Raw genomic sequence first — 23,935 nt, 5'->3', positions numbered from 1 at the left:
TAGGAATATAGTTAAATGTTGTACTTTTCTTTCTTTGTGTACCAAATGATTAATCAAAACGTTGCCCAACTTCAGTCTATGCTTAGCTGTTTGCAATTCACTTTGTGTAATGTTATAATATTAAAGAAGCATAAGAGTACATTAATAATGGCTGCTTTACACGTTTTTGGAAGGCTGAGAGGAAGAATTACACAGAGAGGAGTCACGTTGGTAAAGGTCAGAGTCTTACTCATAAACCTTTTGTCATGAGTAGATTTTTCTTGTGACTGTTTTCAAGCTATGATTGCTTTAACTTGGATCTATTACTCATGCAGCTCTGTTATTAATCTGACTGCAATATGTCATCAAAGGACAAAACAGAGAGAATTTATCCAACTTCCTGGCTCATACGGACATGTTAACAAATACCTTTCTGTTAAAAGTCTGCATATTGTGTGCATGCCATCAAACCTTTGTGTTTGTACAGGCATTTGAATTTACATGGCTATTTGACTGCATAATACAGCGGATAATAAAATGCACTGTATTCCTGTTCAAACAATGGTTTTTCCCTGGATCTAAGCAAATTACATGTTAGTACAACAGGTGTGTTTGACAAAATACAGGTCAAATATCAACCAAAATGCAAATTCTGGCACACCTGTACAGCCCTCATGAAGGATTTGCACATTACAAAATAAGTGTAGCTAATAAGACTAGTGTAACATGTAACATTATATACATTTAGAAATTCGTTATTTGTTTTTTTATTTGCTTTTAAAGCACCCTTGAGTGTTTTGAAAGAGCCGATTAATAAAATGTATTACTATTGTTGTTGTTGTTATTATTATTATTAGTGGTAGTATTGTTAGTATTATTATTATTATTATTGGCTTTTACATTTTCTAAAATGTCCTTCTGAGTAGGACATCACTTTCAAATTATGCCTTTACAAGCTAACCTCCTGAGACCCTGAATCCTCATCTGGTGACATAAAATTTTGGCTTTCAGCATCTTATACTTGATTCTGCTCAATAAACCGTTTTTATATTATATTTATTAAACATTGATGACTTTATTTTTCATTCTATTTTTTTAAGGAAAAATACTTTCTCTTCAAAGTAGATTCTTAGTTTTTGTGCTGACTCAGACACACTTTTGAGACACATTATTTCTATGTAAAGTTTAACAGATATTTCCTGTTTTATGGGCAGCTGCTTTTTACTAAACACACATCATGTGGAATTTAACAAAAATAATATCATAAAATGTACTTACAAAAAGTATCCAGCAGCATCAGGTTAACATTTAACTCCCAAAACCTGTAATGTTGCCTTCATTTGTTGATAAATTCACTTTGTATCTATGTACGTAATGTATGTACATCACACTGAAATTGCAATATCATCTATAAGATTAAGATTTAAAATCCTTGAAAGCAAAGTCTTATATTGGAAAAGACTATCAGCCCTAATAAATGTGTTAAAAAGTGAATCTGCACTCACTCCATGTTAGTGGTCAAAGATTTATGAAAAAATCACTGCCTCTTCATGACTTTCATTTATGCAAATCATTTCAACGGGAGGAAAACTCTAATGACACCAACAAATTCCACATGCAAAGTACCTTCACTCAGTAAACATTTTTCAGAAGAATGGAAAATCCTCCCCTCTGCCAGCCCACACTTTTAAGAAGAGTTCCTGATCTGTTTTTGCACAACACACTGAGCTTCCACATGCAGATGTGCATAAGCTGACGCTAAAATACGAGCATGTCTGTTACTGTGCTGCTTTCCTTGGGCTGGTTAGTGCTGCAGTCAGCTGATGGGAATCTAGATCACACCACTCACAGCCAGGGGATGTATCTGCAGGGGGACTTCTCCTTCGCTGGACTCTTTCCTCTCTTCTACACTAATGGGCTGAGTGGTTTGCCTGCTCTGGTTCCATGCAGAGAGTGAGTGTTTCTGTTTTATTAGACAGAAACCTGATAGATGCATTTCACTTGTGGACCAGTTAATATTGTCAGTTTTTTCAAACTTAACACTCTTTTTTTTCTTCTCCAGAGGCAGGCCCAACAAACATGGTTTTCATCTGTTGCAAGCTATGAGATTTGCTGTGGAAGAAATCAACAGCAAAACAGGGGTGCTTTCTCTCCTACCAGGAGTGAAACTCGGCTACCAGATGTACGATATTTGCTCAGTACCGGCCAGTATCCTGGCCACCCTGGACCTGCTCGACCAACAGTACAGGAACATTTCTACACCTGGGGCACAGAACAACACAGCCCTTAATTCCAGTGATGCTCAAACAGCTGTGGCTGTGATTGGGCCGGACAGCAGCAGCAAGTCTTTCACCCCTGCTGCTTTACTGGGGACCTCTCTTGTACCACAGGTAAGTTAATACCTGGAAGTCTTTGCTCGTGTCCATGAATTATTTTATATTCCACATTCACATCTTAAAAGAAACTCATTGCTCATTGCTCATTGTAGATCTCTTATGAAGCATCAAGTGAGCAGCTGAGCAACAAGATATACTATCCATCTTTTTTCCGCACAATTTCCAGTGACAAGAACCAGGTAGCTGCTATGATCCAACTCCTGGTTCGTTTCAACTGGACCTGGATCGCTCTCTTAGGCAGTGACAATGACTATGGGCTTCAGGCCATGAAGAGTCTGTCCCAACAAGCATCCAGCTACGGCATCTGCATCGCCTACCAAGGAGTCATCCCCTCAGCCACAGATGAAACAGTCCAGATCATGAGGAACATGGTAACGGACATACTGACAACCCACGTCAATACCATTGTGGTCTTCTCCAGCAAGACGAAACTCAGTGGCTTCTTCCCATTTGTACTCGAGCGCAACATAACAGATAAAGTGTGGATTGGGACGGAGGACTGGTCAGTGGCAACTCTTATATCAGGCATAAGTGGAATCAACACAATCGGTACTGTGATCGGTGTGGCCGTCAAACCTATATCCATTCCCGGATTTGAGGAGTTTGAGAAAAAGATAGTCGAGGCTTCAATGCAACGCGCCAACGCTAATGTTACGATGAGCTATGGAAATGACTGCCTACAGAGCACAGACCTGTACAGCCTCGCCAGAAATAATTACTCTCTGGAGGAATATGACATCGCCTCTGCCTTCAATGTGTATAAAGCTGTGTATGCTTTGGCTCATGCTCTGCACACTACACTTGGTTGTGATGCCGAAAAGTGCAACAAGAGAACCGTGCATCCATGGGAGGTGAGTTGATTTAAACTGATGTTTTGGTTTGGTTTGATTTGGGTTTATTCTTTACATAATTCTCATTTTCTGTCCTCCCCAGCTTTTTCAGCAGCTAAAGCATGTGCGATTTTCTCTGGAGAACACCTCTGTGTACTTTGATGCAAATGGAGATCCACCCACAGGATATGATATTGTTACCTGGATTTGGAGGGGCATTGACTGGTCCCTGAGAGTAGTGGGCTCCTTTACCCCAGACCCAATTACGCTGACAATTGATGCAGATCAAATTGAGTGGTGCGGAAAAGAAGGTTCAAGAGCAGTAAGAGCAACATGGTGTTTGGGTTTGTTTTATAGTTTTAAAAAAAATTAAATATTACAAAAAGACCCACAGAAAATTAACCCTAACCCTAAAAAGGATCATTTTCATTTCTCATTTAAAAAGGTTAAACAAATATGCTTTTGATGTTGTGGTTTATGTGCATCTGTTGTATAGGATTTATTTCTTCTGTTATTCTCTGCTCTCCCTTCCAACCAAGAGCTAGATCTATTAGAGATGACCTGTTTAAATAAAAGCTAATCTATAATATGTCTTTTTCTTTGACTGTGTATAGGTGCCACTGTCCATCTGTTCACCACCCTGCCCAACTGGCCACAAGAAGTTGCTGACAGGGCAGCATAAGTGCTGCTTCGACTGCCAGGCCTGTCCTGCTGCCACATTCCTCAATAAAAGTGGTAAACAAAGAAAAAGGAAAAAGGAGCAGTAAAGCACCTGGATAAATAGAAAACAGAGAGGCGGGCGGTGGAAAAGGGTTTCCTTGATCACATATTATCTCTATGTAGCAAAATGAGACTGAAAAGTGAATCTGAGATTTTATGATCTCATAACAAAGATTATATAAAATCTATCTTTTTATTATAAAAGCCAGTAATAAATATGTGTCGTTTATCGGCATCGTCAGAGGTGCTGATTGTATGTAATGCAAATACAAATCCCCCAAAATCATAAAGATATCCAAGAAATAAAAGTTAAGTTGTTGTGCTCCAGAACTCAATATAGAGTTCAGCTATTTAAGATTTCTTCCAGTGAACAAAGTGATCCACGTTGCAACAGAGCGCCATTACATTGTTGTGTGTAAAATTGTCCAATAGGTGGTGCTGAATGCACATTCTGACGCTGGAGCCAAACGACCTGAAAAAACAAAACAAGGGCCACAATGTTGAATAATAACAAATCACATATTATATGATTTCCAGCAAATGCTGTGTGTTTGACTTTAAGTTTCAGACTTGGGCTGGTGAATCTGAGCTCAACCAACAGTGGACACAACTGCTGTCCAGCTTTTATATCCCAGGTTTTCTTCAAGCTGTGCTTTTTCTCTTCCTTAGATCCTGTAATTTGCCAGCCGTGTCTGCCAGAGCAGTGGGCGCCCCCGAGCAGTGAGCAGTGCCTGAACAGGACTGTCCTGCTGCTGGAATGGGACGCCCCTCTCTCCATTGCCCTGCTCTTCTTTTTCGCCACCTGCCTTCTCATGATCTTTGGCACTGCAATAATCCTCCTGCTCAACCTGAACACACCCGTGGCCAAGTCTGCCGGGGGCCGCACCTGCCTCCTGATGCTGGCAGCCCTGACTGCAGCCACCATAAGCTCTTTGTGCCACTTTGGCCAGCCATCGCCTCTGGCCTGCATCTTCAAGCAGTCTCTATTCATGGACAGCTTCACTGTGTGCCTGGCCTGCATCACTATGCGCGCCCTTCAGGTTGTCTGCATTTTTAAATTTGCATCCAAGCTGCCGCCAGCCTATGACAAGTGGGCAAAAAAACACGGGCCAGAGTTCACAATTTTCCTAGTGTCTGCCATCATGCTGATCATTTCCGTGCTCCGTGTGGCCCTCGACACCCCCAGGCCTTCCATGGATCTTGAATTCTACGAAGATCGCATCGTGCTCGAGTGCAGCAAGACCCTCTCGGTCGGCTCTGGTGTTGAACTTGCTTATGTGTCCATGGTCAGCGTTCTCTGCTTCACTTTCAGTTACATGGGCAAAGACCTGCCAGCCAATTACAACGAGGCCAAGTGCGTGACCTTCAGCCTCATGGTGTACATGATCTCCTGGATCAGCTTCTTCACCCTCTACCTCATCAGCAGAGATTCGTTCACCATGGCCGCACAAGTGTTTGCCACACTCTTCAGTGTCCTAGCCTTCCTCGGGGGATACTTTGTACCCAAAATTTATATTATTGTGCTGAGACCGCAAATGAACACAACTGCACATTTCCAGAATTGTATTCAAATGTATACCATGAAAAAATGAGTAGTGTGGTGATTTCATTACATTAACAGCACTTATATTCAAGGCAGCGCAAAATAATAGCTTTAAATGCATTTTATTTAAAGAATGTTTATCTTGTGAGTGTATTTGTGTGTTATTAGATTGTGCATTCTTTTGCTTAGATGTCCTATAATTTAATTTCAGTGTAATTTAATTGTCAAGTTCAAGTTTCAAGTGAGTCAATAGCAAAAAGCAGCTGGTTACAGAATAAAAGTTTGTTACAGCAAGTTGCAGAATGATACAACAACTCATTGCATGTCAAAGAAATCCCTAACTGCTTTGTCTCTCTCTCTCTCACACACACACACACACACACACACACACACACACACACACACACACACACACACACACACACACTGCTGCTGTTAGCTGTTGTTTGAGAGGATAGATGAAAAGGCCTTTTGTGGCTGGGAGGTCAGCGCTATTGACCAGTAGATGTGTGAGTAGAGTCGGAGGTTGGCTTTCCCACAGTCTCTCTGTCCACTCACAGGCTAATACCCTCGGTCAACAATCGAAGTGTGCCATGGGTGAACAAGCAGGAGTTTTATTGTCTGTACACAAAGAAAAGGCGCGAGAATAAAAATTCAGGAATTTCATTTCAACATCGCCCAACATACAAACTATCCGTTTGAATCCATGCAAAGGCACGTTTACACCTCTACCTGCAAACTGCTGTGGCCAACGTTTCACTGTGCTCTTGGCCGTGTTTGTCTTTCGTTACACTAAAATCAACAAACCATTAAAGTCACCCGAATACCAGCAGAGTCGAGGTTTCATTTGGGATGTGGCTATCCACACATTAATGATATTTTGCCATGAAGTCAAAGGGACAAAAATGTGCACAAAAAAACTATGTAGATCATTGTGGTGTGAAAACTAAGAATTTGCCTTTTCCACACTAGCAATTAAATCTATAATAACATGTTTTCTTTCAGCATCTTTTCCCCTGACACCACCAGTGCAATGATGCATCCTGTTTAATTATTCCCTGGGTGCATATCAGGAGCTTTTGCCCACGTTCCCCAGAGTAAATGCAGGCTGAGATAAGCAGCAGCTCCTGATTAGAGATGGACGGCACTCCATTCTCAGTCTGGAATGGTTTTATCTCCACTGAGCCAGCCTCTGATTGCTTCACTTCTCAGTTATTGATACATCTTCATCTGACACAAACCCCAATACGGCTTAATTAACGTGCCTTTGTCATGCTAATGACACGCTATAAAGTGAAGAGCAGCTTCAGAGCTGATAGTGTCATCCAAAATGAATCTGATCGCTTCACCTACACACCCACGTCTCCATGCATCACCAACCACGCCTCCTTTCACTACATCACAACCTGTGAGGGGAGATAACAAAGTTAGCACCTCTGAGATTTAAACAGAGAGATGTGAATGAAATGCTTGAACAACAAAACCACCAAGACTAAAAATCATCCACAGTTAACATAAAATGTTCACATAAGAACATGAGCGTCCTTTTTTTATTTTAGGGAAGAAATTATTTGATAAAATACTAAAATAAAATAGAGGTAGCAGCAAACAGTGGCTTTGATTTTTCATTTCCAAGCATTACACTGTGCTGTTAGGAATACTGAGTGTTGGAAGCATGAATTTACAGTAAAACACAAGCTAGGAAAATGCTATTGCGATCTATACTTGATTATAAGTAAGTATATGTGTACACGTGTGAGTAATTGTGAATACAATATGTAGGCCATAAATCTGGGCACTGTGGAGAATGTGTGATTGTTTTACTTAGTAGCATGGGGGACTGCTTTAGTTTCTAACATGCCAAGGTCAGCTGATTGTTTATTGTGCCTTTGCATTGCAAATAAAATACATCTTGTCGTGCGTAACTGACAAGATGCTGGCTGCAAATGCCAGCAACTAGATGCAATTTGCTGGATTTTTTAATGCGTTTTTCTGTTCACGTTGCTTAGCATAAATCAAAGAAATCCTATCACATTTCCTGATTATGAAATCTATGAAAATGTGTGTACAGCAGTGTTGTCAAAACCCATTTTAAGTTTGCTGTTTAGATATGTACAGACCCAAACATCCTTATATCTGTTGCCTTGTAGATCAAACCATTAATGACCATCCCTACATTCATTGTTGAAAAGAGGTGTTAAAATAAAAATGCACTAAAAGAGGCAAAAATAAAGTGGTATTTTTTAATATATATATAGTACCAATGTGGACTTTTTTCATGAAATATATATAAATGTAAAAGAAGTCAGCAAGCATTTTTAATGATTGTTTCTTTTTATTTTTAATTGTCGTACAAATGTTAGGAATGAGTTTTAAGAACCTTTACACAATAGCAGAACAGCAATATAAACATCTCAGTACAACATGTTAAAAATGTAAACCCATCTACACGCAAAACACACGCTTTGTAATCATACTGACACATCGAGTTTGGCATAGATACATCAAAACAGATGAGAAATATTCTCCACAGCAGCTGTCCATAAACACAGTATGGCAGACACATATAAAGTAACATCGAGTAGTCCAAAGATAAAACTCCACTGGAGTAAACAACAAAACTATCAATACTCAAAATCAAAATCAACCTCCAGCTTTAAACGCAAAGGGAAAGTACGTATTAAGAGTCACAGCGGGATCTTCAGCTACGTGACAGCCGGTGCTTTTACTTGTCCATCAATGTGATGAGACGCTAAGGAAACCCATCAGGAATGAGCAGGCTGGAAAAATATATTTCCTACATAGTGAGGGAGAGTTCAGCACCCCTCATGTCTCAGTCTCTGCCTCTACCAAGGCCTCCACACGGGGCCTCTGCTCCCGCTGTCCTGCACTGTGGTGGGCCTGAGTGTGAAGCAGACTGGGGAGGAGCTGCTGGCTGTCTGGGCTTGAAGGAGTTTCTGGTCTTGCTGCTGCTGGAGTCCCTGCAGAGGGGCGAGAGAAGCCTCTGAGCCAGCTGAAAGGAAGTGCACAGGGTCCCTCCAACACTGAGAGTAGGCCTGGTTGTAGTCGCTCTGACAGAGGCCTGTCTGCAGCTGCTGCCTCAGGAAGCTCACAGTCATCTCCAAGATGTCAGCCTTCTCTAGCTTGGAGTTGGGCTCTTGCTTGTGAAACTCCTTCTCCAGAATGACTTTCAGCTGCTCAATGCAGCTGTTGATGCGATCCCTGCGCATTTTCTCCACAATGGGTTTCCTCATCTGAGAAGGAGAAGGCAGACAAGTAAGTTCACGTTTCAAGTCAGCAATGCACAAGCCAATCTAAAATTTTCCTGTGGTACTCACTTTAATGTTATCCTTCTCAGAGATCCTGATGTGGTGAACAGAGGAGTAGTTTGTTGAGTAAGGAGCCATGTCTCTGCAGAGGTGAAGTGAGCAGTGATGTCTCTGGAGGAGCCGCTCCTCATTTTATACTGGGAGATTAGCATAACAAAGTCATGTGGCTGAGGCAGGGCTGGGGTTCCCACACTCTGACCAGTGGGACTCCCAACAACAACAATGGAGGAGATGTCAATAACTCAGAGAGCATTTATCTCTGCTGGGCATGTTTCCCAAGATAAGCAACAGGCAATTAAGAGTTAATCAGAAGTGCTATCTCCGAATTTACATCAGCTGGATTGATCAGATTTTTTTCCTGTTTTTTGAATTCTGATCAGAGGGAGTAAAATACACAAAAGAGAGAATCTCTCCAGGGGGAGGGGGTGACTGCAGTTAAGGACCAAATGAGTTACTGCAATAAAACAATATAAATGCCCCTTCAAAGAACACTTGAGCACTTTACTGCTCAGATAGCAAAGTGTGGAGAGGACAGAAAATGTTGTTTTTGGAATAATAAAGGCCTCGGGTATGACTCCAGGCAGTCCCATCAAAGTTGAGGACAGGACAATCAAAGAAGTCTTAGATGAAACTTATTCGTCTACCACCTGTTGCTTTTCCAACTCCGCCCCACTCAAGCCTTGACATTAAGGTTTCCCACGGGGATCGCGAGTGAGGGAAAGCTTCAGCAGTGTATCTCGCGCATATTCAAAGCTACAGACGACCCAGGTGTGAAAGGAGGTGAGTGGCGTAAGTTGTCTGGCCCGAGCCGGGCCGACCAACGCGTGCGCTTCAAAATGCCCAACAAGCGATTTTTTTTGCGCTTGTGTTGACGCACAGCGTGAGGCGTTTACTCAGCCTCTTGTTCCTCTTATTAAAGACAAACAGGGGCGGGAGCGCATATTAGCCATGTTTATATTTGCCCCCATATAGAAAGACAAACAAAGAGAGACCCAAAAGTGCCACCCTGCTGGAGAGAGTCACCGAGTCATGAATTTATTACGAAACTAATAAATTTAGCATATTTTGCAGATATCTTTATTACTGGTCATGACTTCTTTTGAAAAATTGTTGGCAGCCTTTAGTCAAAAGTCCTTGCCTCGCTTCCCCCGAGGGTCTGCAGACTCTGCTGTAAATGAACTGTGTCAAATTAGTGTCAAGTTAATGGCATTATGAGCGGGGCTGGCAGTGTGCCTCTGAGGGCCTCCATCATTGGCTGGCCCCAGATGTGAAGCTGGCCTTGTGGGCGCAGTGTGAGTAGTCCCATCTCCCCAGTTTCCCACCAGCCCCCAACATCAGGCTAAATGGGCTCCAAAAGCCATGCCGCTCCTCCACGCTCCGAGGAATGTTAATTGATCTTTTGTTGCAGCTCAAACAGAAACTCTGTGTCCTGGTCCATCTGGGAAAAATCAAGTCAACTGGCTTCACTGCCTGTCTGTATGGAGGTTTTGGTCTGTTCTTTCAGTTACCCATGTATAGTGCTGATAGAAGAACTAAAGGTTTCATCACAAAGGAAGAACTGCAGAGATGCAGTACTGTTAAAAGTCTTGGGCCGCCCCTTGATTTCTTTAGACTTTGCTTCCGAGGAGCCAGACCTTTCCTTTGTAATATTTCAAAGTGTCAATAGTTCTCCAGGCTCTCTGAAGGTTTTGGGACGTGCATCTTTGTAACCAATTTTGTTTTTGATTCTTGTTTGTTTGTTAAGCTAAACTATGAGTCATTCAATAATTAAAAGGCCCCTAATTCAAGTGATGAACCAGTGTTGTGTCTACACATAAAAGACACAACACTGGCACAACACATAGGCACTTTGTTACTAGGAGCCTGTTGCAAAAACATATAATATAATATAATTTAAACCTACTTCTTTATTGAAATGTATGAAAATTGCTAAAAATAACACAGCTTGAGAGTCATAAAATAGTATATTTACACGAACAAGGTGATTCCCAAAGAGGTCTTAGTAGCCAACTTGGCATATCTCTGCCCATTTTGAAGTGTGTCTCTGCAGTGTCTTTACATCTATTTACATCAGGTGTACAGTATCTGAAAGTCATGTCTTTAAGAAATAGGAGAAATTTAAGAAAAGCTTTAACACCAGATCTGATGGATGTATCTGTCCCTTCAGTTGATTCATCTACTATTCATAAGCCTCATCAGAAGTGGTCTCAGTGGAAGGTTGGTCATAAAGAGGGGAAACAGAGAGAAGGCTGAGGTATGAAAAATTACACCAGAACTGGACTGAAAGTCAGACACAACAGGTCTGGTAGAGTGATGAATTCAAAGTCGACATTTATAGTTTGAGTCATGATCAATGTGTACAGAGGAGGTAAGGAGAGGGGTAAAGCTGGGTGAGCATACAGCCATCTGTGCAGTCAGGTGGTGGTGTTTGAGAGCTTGTCAAAACTGATGAAATTATGAACACAGAAAAGTTCAGGCTGTGTTGTCACACCAAATATTGGAACTCACTAGATTATACAATTGTCTGTTTTTGTCTTATACACTATATTTCCATTTCTTCTTGCACATTTTTCAATGCCCATATTTCCCATTTTCATAGAAAAATCTAAAATAAATAAATGAGGGGAGTCTCAAGACTTTTGTACAGCAGTGAGTCCAGTCAGTGGCAGCATCCCCACCACAAGTCATGTAAAAGCAGCATCGGCACAGTAGAAAATGCTCAAAAAGTGCTACAGGTATTGAACAATGATTCACAATAAATCTGATATGGGAGAGATTAAAGCAGGTAAAAAAGTAAATCTCGGATCTCTGGAGGTAATGAGATAATTAAAATTCACTGTAATGGAGCCCTGTTTTTTTTCTCTCTCTTTCTCCTCTTACATCTGTGTGGCCCATATCAGCAGTACTACTTAAAACTGTTGTCATTACTGAAAAATCAAAAAAAAAAATCCAGTAACTTTCAATGAGCCCAGCACTTTTTAAATCTCTTTTTTTCTCTTTGTCATCATGTCAGTGCGAAGTTCTCCTCCTTTGGAAGTTGGTGTGCACTACATGGCTGCTGGGGGTCTTTGTCTACAAGTGTGTGGGAAGACGAGTCCCCCTCCCACCAGCCGCCTGAGAGCGCTGAATTCATGCCATAAAGTCTCGGCCATTGCTCAGACCTGCGGCGGCACAGAGCTGCTTCCCGTCAGCCATCTCTCTGTGAGTGTGGTATCTCCCGTTTCCCACACTCTGCGCCTATTCACTGGTCCCAAGATGGGAACAATAGAAGTGTGTCTTGTTACACATCACATTAGCTATGGTGTTTGATCTCCTGTTGAAGGGGGGGGGGGGGGGGCAGCTTCAGCCAGACCATCTGGCCTGGCAAACTAGACCCTGAGAAAGTCCCACATTCTCCACAACTTCAGCACACACAAATAATTGTGAAAGACTTTTGTGGCACTTGAGAGATAACTCAAGCACTGCACAACATACCAAGACAATCACAACAGAGAAAAGCGGCATATGTGGCCTGCTGGGGCGTCTACATACTGATTTTTGATTTTTTTTAAGCACCTGTTGATGATTACCAGGTCGGATAAGATGACATGTTAATGATACCTGTGGTAAATCTCAAATCAAAATTTAGCTAAACAAGACACTCTCCTGAATCAGTAAATTAACATTAACGATTCAAACTCTTTAGTTGCATTCTGCTCAAATTACTGTCACTTAAACTGACTTGAAAATGTAGTCATTTTGTAAGAATTATAATTTAATTTAAGCACTTGTAGAGTGCCACCATTCAGCTCCACCAGACCTGTGCAAACAGATGTATTATACACCTGGCACTATGGCAAGAAAAAAAGACAGACTTGTACATTTTAATCGGCATCACTTTAAATGGTGAAAACTTGCGTCTAGTTGGAGTTTCTGTTATATCGCCATTTTATTTTCCCCATTTCCTAAGTCTTTACAATGTTTAGAAGGTTTGTAGTGATGTAAGTGACTAATTACTGGAGCCATAGATGCATATATGGTGATCAAACCACCAAATATTTAGCACTAACCTAATGAATCTTTACAAGAACCAGAGCTCAATTCTTACACTGAACTAAAGCTGCTGTCAGTTCTAGTATGACTGAATTTAAGTTTTTAGTCCCCCACTCCACCAGCTCCCTTCTCTGTCTCTCACTCTGGTGTACAGAAATGAATCAATCAGTAATAAGTCAAGACATATTTAGCACTGTAGTTTTCTTTAAAAGAAAGCACATTGCGATTACTTATATTTGCAGAACTTCATCAGAAGTTTCTCATTTATTTATTTTTTTCAATATCAAACTCCTCAAGGAAGCAATAAATCAGATTCTTTTTTACAAAGATTGATATCAGTGCAAAAGGCCTTTATAAAAGGCATTGTTATGAAGATTTTAAAAATCCATTATGAACATTACAAGTGGACAGGTAATGGTTACAGTATCAGTATCCTTCATACACAGGCCAAATGATGGTTACAAATAGAACAAAGTATAATCGTTATAAGATTTACAGTACAGATGGATCCATGGGATCTCTATATGGCTTGTTTTTGATTCATCAACAGCAAACTGATGAAACACGTCAATCAGTGACACTCAGCATCAGGGACAAACAGTAAACACATCGTTCAGTGTCTCGGACACTTAAATAGTTTCAAACCAACGTGGTTAATATAATTCAATGATGTTTGCAAAACAAACAAAAAGTCAGGAGCAGTTTTCCCACAGGGACAATTAACGCATTCACAGAATGAGCACTCCAAATAATAAAGCGTGTATCATATATAATACACTAAATCATTTCAGTCCTTCCAAAGGAGTACCGGCACATTGTGCTGATTTCACCACAAAATAAAACACTTGACAGTATTGAATCTTCTGCTAAAGCAGAAGAAAGCAGACTTCTCTATAAGTCCTTAACTCTCTGTCCATGACGTTCACAGACGTAGTTCTCTCTCGGTTCACAGGTGATCCCGCCTCCATGTTACCAGGGCCTCCACAGAGCACAGCTGACCTGGCTTACGCCCTTGCTGGAGCTGACCTGATGGAGTGGGGAGCCAGGAGGGGAGGGGAGGTTGCAGGGACTGTGACTGGTCCCGCTGGACGCCTGCAGGCCGTGAAAGTGGCTGAGTAGCAGCCTGTGGGCTTGAGTCTGGACCTGGCAGTGGGACAGGAAGCTGACAGCCTCCTGCACGCAGTGGGAGTAACCGTCGCTAGCCACCATTGGGCTAGAGGTCAAGCCGGCCTGCTTCTGCTGCTGGTGCCAGTTTCTCAGATATGACACAGCCATCTCCAGGATGTCAGCCTTCTCCTGCTTGGAGTCAGGCTGCTGCCTGAGGAACTCGGGCCCCAGCAGGGATTTCAGCTGCTCGATGCTGGTGTTGATGCGGTCTCTGCGTAGTTTCTCTACCATTGGCTTTCTCAGCTGAAGAAAAGAAGGAGGAAAAAAAAGGTATTTTAGTCAAATTGAACATTGCTTTTAATTGAATTATTTGTACCAACACAAATCCAGTTATGAGACTTTTCTGAAAAAAGTATTTACCTTGTGAGCAGGGGTCAGGTGTTCCTTGTTTGCTTGTCCAAAAACAGAGGGAGCCATTGCTGTGGAGTCAGGGTCTCTACTCGGGTTGAAGAGCTGGTTGGATCTGAGCTGCGTTCTCCTCTCCTCTGCCACTGCCCTGTATTTATACACCCAAATCTCCATATGAATGTGTGAGTCTTAGGCTTGATGGAGTTTCTCACAGTCCCCGGGCCAATGGGAGTGCTGGGAAGGGCTTTGAGGAAAGCAGGGCTGCCACATGCTCAATGAAGTGTTTATAGCCGTGGGGACAATGAGTGTGTCTCTGGGGAGCAGGTGGAGGAATAGACTGCAAGAGAAAGCCCGGGGTGGAGTGGGCAGAGGGAGGGGGGCTGAGTGGGGGTAGATGGGAGACTGACCCGGTGCTTGTGCTGATATGGGAAAGTGGTGACCCCAGAGGGAAGCATGCCGCTGTCTCATGTCATCTTCGCCGCCACGTAATTGAAGACAAAGTGCCTCTGCCACCAGGCACACGTGGGTGTTACAGAGGGCCAAGCATTAGAGAAAGACCAACATGCAGCCACTTCCACCAGTGTGAAATGGCAGACTTTCAGAGCTGTGCAACAGGTTGAGGTTCCTCAAAGATTCAAAGAGAAAGAAAGCAACAGATTTGCAAATCAAAACTATTCTGCTGAAAAAGAAAAGAGAATATTTAGACTATGAATATTTAACCCTTTTTTCAGATAATCTGATTAAACTGTTATATGTTTATAAGGTGTTTCCTCATTCAAGGTTTAGTACAATCCTTGAGAGACAGCTGTATAATCTGACCAAATCACTCTCACAATATCCAGCCCTGATGAAGCTGAAGTATTAGTGATTAATCGCAGCTAATTTTCATTACGTTCACCAATCTCAAGCATTTTCATAGAGATTTGTGTGACATCTAAAGACTGTAGAGCTGATGCAAAGTGTACTCTCTCAGTTACAAAAAAGTACTGCCATTCAAAATTTGCCTGTTATAACTCATTAGCGACACGTTTGGTTTTCAGTTTGTCAGCTTTAATCTGATGAACGTGATTAGAGCTGTGTGTGAATTGTAAAGTGCTTCAGCTTTAAGCTTTCACGCTCCCAGCACATGCTGACACATCAGGCAACCCCCCACAAACTCATGCAGACAGCCACACTCTCATTCACTTTCCCTACCCCACACACACACTCACACAGCTGGCTGACCTGCATGCCGCTGGCCACGTCTCAGTCACACGCTCCCTTCCTGCCTGTGTGGAACGTGGGAGCCGCTGTGGTCCCAGGCTTCCCACACTTCAGTGTTTAATGACTCTGAGGCCGCCTGCACAAAGGAAGTGTGCCCCATTGCACAAAGATTGAGTGACCAACCCCCCCTTCGAGCCCCACTAACAACACATGCACGCACACACCCAGGAAAACAGGGCTGTCAACAGGGCTTCCAGGCACACCATCTGGATGGATTGTATGCCATTGTCGGCCGATCAAGCGCGGGAGATGTTTACCGTGAGAATTGGAGAGGCTGAAATAGAGACAGAAAGTTAAATAAGAAGAATAGGGAGTGTGTGTGTGGAGGGTGGGAAACTTTCTGGATAGGATGATGAACTTTTTTTAAGAATCTGTGAATAAAAAGGTGCAAAACTCTTACACTGTTTGACACGAAAAGTTTAAGAAATTGAGAAAAAAGTGAAAACCACTTCACTTTCTCAGCTTGTTGCAACAGAAAAGGGATTATTCTATATTAAAGACTAATATAACAGGTACTAACAACACTTAGATGCAGATCCAGTCTGTGATGATGCTTTTTGTTGCCCTCACATAGATCACATTTCCAAAAATGTATCTAAATATTTAGGTTGCCTATCTGGAAACTCTGCCCACCAATGGACGTCTTTCTCCTCCAGGAAGAACGTCCTCAGACAGATGTTGTCCTCCACGTTCCCACCACATATCATCCCAGTGGATACAATAACAAGGAAATCTCCCTCAACAAGGGGCAAGCAATGGGCCCCTCCCACCTGTTTGTTTGGATTGGGGCCATTGTACCCCAATGAATTCAACTAATTCATTCACATCCTATTGTCATAATGCTGCTTTGTGATTGGCCAAACACTGTGAGAACCAACATCACATTAAATCAGTGGGAAAGTTGGCATAAGTATATAAATGAGGGAGGTCTCTGTGGGTAAAATCATAACCCTGAACGTTTTCTTGTAACCCACACGGGCCTGGACTCACGGGACGCCATCCGACTGCATATTCGCCATGAGGGATCAACACACAACGTAAGCTCGAATACAAGAAACTTCATTGTAGATCATCCTAGGCTTGATCCTAGTTTTGAACAGGCATCACAGCAATGTTTCTTCCACCATCTGTGAATTTGACTCAAAAGTGATTGAAAGTTTTTCCTTTTTTTTTTTTTTTTTATGTTGAATGAATGTTACCAAAACCATTTCTACATGTGCCGTCAATATTTAAGCATGCTGGTATTTTCTCCTGGAAACAACTCAATTCTCTGAATCTACCATTAATTTGATGTTTCTCCATCTCCTTCCACAGCCTGTGTAAGATGATGATTTTGGAAAGGAAGTGCACAGACAGAGCAGTGAGGCTCCGCTCCACGTTAGAGAGCCATCTAAGCACTGGAATGAGCAGCTCTGACGTGTGGGACAAGACTGTCTCCTTTTTCACAGTGAAGAAGGCCTTCATTTTCCATAATGGCTACACCAAATCCTCCAGAGAGGCCATGAGGCTGTTCCCCTCACCTTCTGAGGATGTGTCGCCTTTGTGTTGCCAGTAAGAAGTGCACCGAAAGAGGGTTGAAATACGAAGAGGAAAACAAAATCTAGGCATTTTTATAAACTTTTTTCTCCAAATGTCTTCTTAAGCACAAATGGTGGAAAAGATGGGAGTTCTCATTAACTGTGACTACCTGCACCGTGATCCTATTGGTCATTGCACAGGCCCTAGAAATGTGCATATTATGCCTTAAATCTAAGTACTTCTTAGAACTTTAAGATCATGTTATTACAGTTTTATTAAACTGAAAGTCATATTCCTTTGTATAAAGGGTAAAAGTTAATTTTATGCCAATGCATATTTTGTAAATGTTTAAGATATTGTCAGTCATTTATAAAATTTGTTGCTGAAAGCCATAAGTGAAAAGTGCAATGTGCTTTCCTGTGCAATTTTAAGTAAAATGACATGTTTTCCCATCATGTGCTGCTTGTTTTGTTTTCTAACAAAATGGATTAAATATATACATTTCTTTATTTTGTTTGCTCCGGCACTTTCAAAATGTAAATGATTAAATTATGATTCTGTGTTGAGCCCCGAAAGGTTCGACTTCCATATCTTGCACTTTAGTGTCATAATCAATGTCACCCTCTAGTGTGCATTAATGCAACAACACTTCACATGTGATCCACAATTATTCAACCATAAATTCTCAGAGCTCTGCTTTAAAGCTGCAAACTTTTATAAAAGTGTTCTTAAATACATTTCTGGAGTTTTAACCCTCTGTGCATGAAAAGAGGAAGTAATCAGACTGGGGACTTACCATCTTACACCACTACGCACATGCCTGCATTTTTAATGAAAAGTATACTGATTGATGTAAAGTGCTGCGCAAAATGTCTCTAGCCACCCTTCATTTCTTTACATTATGCTTGAAAAACTTGGAAGTAGGTGCAGCAGTTAGTTGAAATGTGCAAATATATAAAGGGGAAAAACAGTGCAGTTGTAACAGTCTTCCTATTCTTCGTCTAAACTATTAGGGAGCATTCTTGTGATATACTTTAAGTAGTCTTCAGGAACAGCTCTCCAGGCTTCTCGAAGCATCCAGGATCCAGACCTTCAGAGAGCCTGGGGAACTATTTCTCAAGACCACCTAAAGAAGTTCTAAGAAAATGTTGCCTTTGAAGCAAAATGTGAAGAAATTAATTTTAATGAAACCGTCAAAGACTAAATCAATCCAATAGATATGAGATCCAATTTAAACTACACTTTCCACATTATTTAGAGTTCATTTGTATTCTGTGCATGTTTACAGACAGCAGTGTTATGAGCACTGTCAAACGATTAAAGGAAACAAAGGTGCAGGTTTTAATATTTTTCCCCAAATCTAGAAACCAGCCGGAACAGAAGAGGTTACCCTGAATCAGATTTGGAATTATTACGGCTTTATTAATCATAGGCTAAATTCAAAAAGCAGACATTCAGCAACAGTTAAACATCGTATAGCAGCGGGAATAGGTGAATTGACGAGAAACTGGGTGAACTCCACACCATGCATTCAACTCTTGAGTACAAGGGTTCTGTAATAACTGTAAGTTCAAAGTTTGCTCAACTGTTGAGGGTAAAAGTGAGACTTTGCTTTCCAGAAATCTGTTCTGGAAACTGACGTGTGTGTTTCCAGAAATTTTGAGGAAAACCAAAACCTAAATTAAAGAGTGCAGAGAGGCTCAAGAGGGAAAAAAAAAAAAAGTCAAAATAATTAGTCAAAAGAGAAAAAGTGTAAAGGATATAATGTAGGTCTATGTTTATTATTCATTTAGACAAGTCTGGTGTTTCATTGCAACAGATGGAAATGTTTTCATCAATCCAAAGTTTACTTCATCACCAAGGCATAGCTTTGTGGAAGAAAATAAAACACTTCATTGTTCTTTCCCCCTCTTTGCTTCCAAGGTCGATACAAGAAAAAAATAAAACCAAACTGCTTTTTTGTTTCCCTGTCCGTCACTCAAATTCCAGTTAGACTCTACATGAAGATCAAACAGCAAAAAGCCCAGAAGAAAAGGACAGGTTAGCTTGCAACCATGTGACAGTGAAACCTTCTGCCATTTTAAAAAACCCTTACCAAAAAAAAAAACTTAAAGCACAACAAAAATGGAAAGAAAAAAAACAAAACAAAGGAAAAGGAGTTAAAATCAAATGCCGCTCTTCATAGGTGGTGGGTCAAATACCCAAAACATTTTAGTTATTGTACCCCAAAGAGAGGGGGAGGAGTTTAAAGCCAAAAGATAGGATCACAACAAAACAGAATTCGTAGGCTGTTCCCATCAACAAAAAAAACTATTATTTCTTCTTTTCACATGAATCATTAAATTCAGCTGGCCTTTTTTTGATCATCTATGGCATCATAAAGAGACAGATGCCTTGATGGTGACAGATGTGAATGGTTGTGGCTGGGTGGTCGGCAGAGCCCTGCTTCATTTTTCCCTCAAGCTTCCTGAAACAAAACCAGTTGTGATCTCAACTCTAGTCTGAAAGAGTTTGAATCAAAGTGTAAATTCTGTTTTGTGTGCCCTCCCCAACCTTTGACAGCACGGTGTTTCTGTGTTAAACTTTACAGAGATGGATCTTTTCTCTTTTTCTTTGTTTTTTTTTAAACTACACATAGTTTCTGCTTAAAGATCATTTGAAGATGTCATATGGGAGTGGGAGTTAAGTAGGAAGCGTGGTGTATACACTGTGTGAATATCAGTGTGTAAAAAGTAAATTTTTGTTCAGCTGGTAGGTGTCCAGATGATAATTGCGGGGGCGTTTTGTGTTTGAGGGGTTGTGGTTTGAGGTTGGCCATTAGGGCAAAGAGTTCAACAAATCCTGCAGGAAGAGGTCCGGGTCTGGAATTTCAGAGAGGAGACCTGAAAAACAAAGTTTAATAGTAACATTCGACCAACACCACAGTTTATTATTCACACCAGAAAAGAAGTGTCGTAAATTAAAAGAAAAATGGCACAAGAGAAGACGAAAATAAACTGTGAAGCTTGTTTATACTTCTGCACTGAATAATGCAAATCCTCTTATTCACTGACGGCATTTATTTGAGATGGATTTCACTGAAATTTCACTACCAAAACATTCTTTTTTGTGGGCTTTCTCTATCTGAGATGATTTATTTTGTCTAAAAAGAAGTAGTATCAGAATAGTATCAGCCAGAAACATAGGTGCGTGTGTGCATACTGACCTACAACATCAAAGAACTCTGACAGGGATTCAGCGGGCATGAGTTCATCCTGGAAAGCCCTGAGCACACGCTCGGAGGCCTCATAGATGGGCATGTCATTGTGACGGACATATTCTGCCAGTGAGAAGGACCAGCCGCCCTCTGTGTTGCTGGTTGGTACCTTCTGTAAAAACAAAATCAAGAGCAGAAGAGGGAATTGCAGTATATTATCTATTTGTCTAATGTGAATGTTCCCATTAGATTGAAAATGTCCCTAAACACCCCCCCCCAAACAAACAACATTCTGAATTCTGTTTCTACAGGTAATGATTCCTATTTTTACAAAGCATCCCCAAAATTGAAAGAGCATAATACCATCGTTTTACAGTATCGACAGGCAAAATACTTTACCCTGAACATGTCGTAGACCAGGTCCACCAGGCCCCAGAAAAGAAGAGGTGAGCGATACACTGCATATTCCTTTGGTGTTTTATCTGTGAGCCTGAGAATAGATAAGAGAAGATGTGGATGAAGACCTTCTGAGACAAATAATGGACACAACATTCAATGGTTATTCCTTTTTCTTTTTAAATTTATAACTCTGACCTGCTTCACTGGTCAATACTCACATGTCTTAGATGTATTCAAAATAAAATTACACTAGTGTAAAAGTTTCCTGTTGGAATTATTGGCAAACAAATTAATAATTTGGCACTGAACCTGCTCCCTGCTTGAAGGATTTAATTAATATCACAGACAAAGGTGCCCTGCATTGAGTGTAAAACAAATGGAGACAGGAAAGGAAAGGTCTCATACTTGTTTGCACAGGCTGCCGAGACTTTACGGGCATGCGCAGTGCCCAGAAGTCTCCGCAGGAAGTACAGACGAGAACTTCTCCACCGTTCGGGTGGCATGATGTGCATGGCCAGGATGGTGTAATAGTGGGGCCCTTCAACTTCATATGAGCTTTCAACCCATTTCTCACATGGTTGCTCCTGGAAACTCTGCAGGTTCTTCTCCTCTCGGGACGTAGCCCTTGTACTACAGTGACAGAATTTGCAAAGTGAAATAAGGTGAGATGGGAATGAGAACTATGAGCTGTAAAATCAAACTTTGGATTTGTGTTTTATTTTAAGCCTCAACAGTCCCACACATGTATCACCTCAGCATCAATATTGAGTAAATGTCAGCAAGTGTTTTCTGTGCACATCAAAAATGTACATACGTGTTGAGGACATAGAGAACAGTGTGGATGATATAGGGGATGAGGTGGATGTTGCTCTCCCGACCTCCACCTCCTGTGTCCACGCTGAATGACTGCTCAGTAGCAAAGCGGAGGAACAGCAGTTTGGTATCGTGGATGTTGAGTTGGTATGTGGGCTCTCGCTGGCCTGTGCACTCCTGAAGATATGTGTTGTGCCTGTGCAGTAAAAGAGTTTGGTTGAAGAAATTGTGCCACATGAAGAAAATGTTCTCTCTAATTTATGCTGATTTTTTCTTTTAACCTTGCTAGGCATGTAGCAAAAGCTGATTCTGGCACATGTGGCCCCCACACAGGAAGCAGACCATTGCACTTGGTGTTAGCATTCTGGAGAGCAGCACTGTCCCATTCCTCTCGCCCACGAGCCAGCCTAAAATAAGTAAAAATAACAGGCATGTATTACAAAAAAAATGAAAAGTGGGGCTGCAGAAAGAATGTAAGGGGTACTCTAAACATCACCACAGAGTAAATGCTGGTGTTTGTAGCTACCTGACTGCTGCCAGATGGCAGTCATAGTGGACTATGTTAAAGTGCGACACAGTGCTGTAACCCTGCTGCTTGCGAGGCTTGTTTTCAAATTCCTCCAAGGCTACACGCTTTGTGAAAGTGTAAATACCCAGGACTTTGGTTGGCTAGTGAAAGAGAAACCAGAATGAAAATGAGAACTGAAAACAACAACAAATTTCAGCATGCCAAGAAAACCAGCAAATCAGACTGATAAGAGTGTCATTTTAATTATCTACAATTTGGCTACTGATACTTTAAATAGAATTCCAAAACCAGACGTCTTCAGTGTTAAATAATGTCAAACTTCCCTCAATCCTGTATGTGCTTTTATACCTGGAACTTGTAACCTTCTCTACAGATACAGCAGGTCAAGCCTGGTTCCTCTATCAGCTCTTCCATTTGCTTCAAGAGTGAAGTCTTTGTCACCACCTGCCCCTTTTCATTGGTCTGAAAAACAAACAAAGCTTACAATAAAATCCACATTTCAATTCAAGTCTGTGGTAATAAAAAAAAAAAAAAAATACCGTCATGCCAAGAGTTCCCAGAGCCTTCTGCCTCATAGCCATAGCCATACGCTTTTTCTCAGCTCTGGTTTCTCTGCGGGCTGCTTCAATCTTCAAGTTGACGTCACTGTGTTCCCTCAGAGCCTCTAGAAGGTTCTCTGCTAGAGTTCCTATGCCTTCATCACTGGATACCTGCTCCAGCTTGTGCAAGTTTGTTATCGAATCTGTGCCTATGAGCACCTAGACAAAAGAAGATGATACTCAGTTATATTAGGGAGACAGGTTCATGTGTTTACAAAAAGAACTGTCTGAGTTGACTCCAGTTTAGTCTAATATTCAAAGCATTCTGTACCTGTGTGGGGGGATGCTGGGTAGCCAAACCACGGAGAAGTCTGAGAATAAAGGGTAGAGCAGGTCTAGAGAGGAATTTCTTCCAAACATCCGCATCCAGACTGATGGGAGATTTCAGAAAAACAAAAAAGAGGTTTAAAAACAAAAAATCTTGCATTTGTACTTGTATACAAAATATTTACCTACAAGAGACCTACTTTTTGGCATTTGGGATATGCTTCTTCATGTAGTCCAGTGCACTCTGTGTGATTCCTATTTGCAGAATAAGATCTTTCAGTTGATGGCCGTTGCTGTTATTTTTGATTCCAGCAGCGATTTTACAGAAGCAGTCCAAAAACACTTTGTCATCAGCACTATGCTCCTCGTCGTACCTTAAAGAAACACAACATAAACACAAAAATAAGAGTCAATTTCACTAAATTAACTATAAAAGTGCCCATAGGAGCATGGTTCTCCTACAAAGATTAGCCCGATTTATCCATTAAAATGTAAAATAATAGCCCCTTTAAAGTCTTCATGTGCTAATTAGTAAGTAAAAGCTGAGTGCTCACTTGTCAAAGTTGCAACACGGTTTGAAGCGTTCCACCAGAATCCTCATCTTCTCTAGTTCGCCAAAAGACAGGTATGGAATAATGCGCAGAAGACCCTGGAGCACGCTGGGGTTGGAGCGCACAAACAGGGTGTTGATCTGGTCTAACAACATGACAAGCTGATCCTTGTCTCCTGTAAGGAGAAGGTTACCCTGCAAAGGACAAGACAGTTTCTAATTAAAAAAACTAAACAAAACACAAAAACGGAATTAAAAGGTCTTTTTGAGGGTATGATTTTATGATTGTAGCAGAAGATAAAATTAGCTTCAGATTGTTACCTTGTCCTCTGAAATCTCAGCATTGGCCTCATCCAGAATGATCTCCATGATGCTCAGGACTTGCTCTGCTATAGAGGCTCCACCACTATCCTTACTCTCTTGTTCTGCCACTAAGGCCTGAAGGAAAAATAACATA

General features: G+C 41.3%; 4 protein-coding genes across 4 annotated transcripts in view; 1 reads left to right on the top strand and 3 right to left on the bottom strand.

The window, feature by feature from the left end:
- The first annotated feature begins 1,750 nt into the window (after positions 1–1,750).
- tas1r1 (taste receptor, type 1, member 1) lies at positions 1,751–5,517 on the top strand. Its single transcript, XM_005733072.1, has 6 exons — positions 1,751–1,932; positions 2,042–2,369; positions 2,468–3,226; positions 3,309–3,527; positions 3,820–3,940; positions 4,595–5,517. Exons 1-6 carry the CDS (start codon positions 1,751–1,753, stop codon positions 5,515–5,517), a joined length of 2,532 nt encoding a protein of 843 aa, XP_005733129.1.
- A 2,612-nt stretch (positions 5,518–8,129) lies between these two features.
- Positions 8,130–8,884, bottom strand: her12 (hairy-related 12). Its single transcript, XM_005733021.1, has 2 exons — positions 8,807–8,884; positions 8,130–8,722 (listed from the first exon to the last, which is right to left on the bottom strand). Exons 1-2 carry the CDS (start codon positions 8,873–8,875, stop codon positions 8,315–8,317), a joined length of 477 nt encoding a protein of 158 aa, XP_005733078.1. The 5' UTR covers positions 8,876–8,884; the 3' UTR covers positions 8,130–8,314.
- Positions 8,885–13,059: 4,175 nt separating this feature from the next.
- On the bottom strand, positions 13,060–14,819 carry LOC102194049 (transcription factor HES-5-like). The gene is made up of 2 exons (XM_005733020.1): positions 14,357–14,819; positions 13,060–14,239 (listed from the first exon to the last, which is right to left on the bottom strand). The coding sequence occupies exons 1-2, from the start codon at positions 14,516–14,518 to the stop codon at positions 13,799–13,801; spliced, it is 603 nt and encodes a 200-aa protein (XP_005733077.1). The 5' UTR covers positions 14,519–14,819; the 3' UTR covers positions 13,060–13,798.
- Positions 14,820–18,521: 3,702 nt separating this feature from the next.
- The window catches only part of ubr4 (ubiquitin protein ligase E3 component n-recognin 4), a 54,622-nt gene continuing 49,208 nt past the window's right edge, over positions 18,522–23,935 (bottom strand). The window contains exons 86-98 of the mRNA XM_013910794.1: positions 23,800–23,916; positions 23,483–23,673; positions 23,129–23,302; positions 22,933–23,032; positions 22,602–22,820; positions 22,411–22,524; positions 22,060–22,202; positions 21,815–21,940; positions 21,535–21,729; positions 21,126–21,350; positions 20,721–20,811; positions 20,331–20,493; positions 18,522–20,007 (exon numbers count right to left, since the gene is read on the bottom strand). Coding sequence (XP_013766248.1) covers positions 19,943–20,007; positions 20,331–20,493; positions 20,721–20,811; positions 21,126–21,350; positions 21,535–21,729; positions 21,815–21,940; positions 22,060–22,202; positions 22,411–22,524; positions 22,602–22,820; positions 22,933–23,032; positions 23,129–23,302; positions 23,483–23,673; positions 23,800–23,916 — 1,923 coding nt within the window. The 3' untranslated portion in view covers positions 18,522–19,942. The remainder of the gene's footprint in view (positions 20,008–20,330; positions 20,494–20,720; positions 20,812–21,125; positions 21,351–21,534; positions 21,730–21,814; positions 21,941–22,059; positions 22,203–22,410; positions 22,525–22,601; positions 22,821–22,932; positions 23,033–23,128; positions 23,303–23,482; positions 23,674–23,799; positions 23,917–23,935) is intronic.

The sequence above is a fragment of the Pundamilia nyererei genome, unplaced genomic scaffold (assembly GCF_000239375.1).
Source record: "Pundamilia nyererei isolate P.nyererei 1_Seehausen unplaced genomic scaffold, PunNye1.0 scaffold00049, whole genome shotgun sequence".
NCBI classification, from domain to species: Eukaryota; Metazoa; Chordata; class Actinopteri; order Cichliformes; family Cichlidae; genus Pundamilia; species Pundamilia nyererei.
The sequence above is the reverse complement of the archived record's forward strand: the minus strand, read 5'-3'. Positions and strand labels throughout refer to the sequence as shown.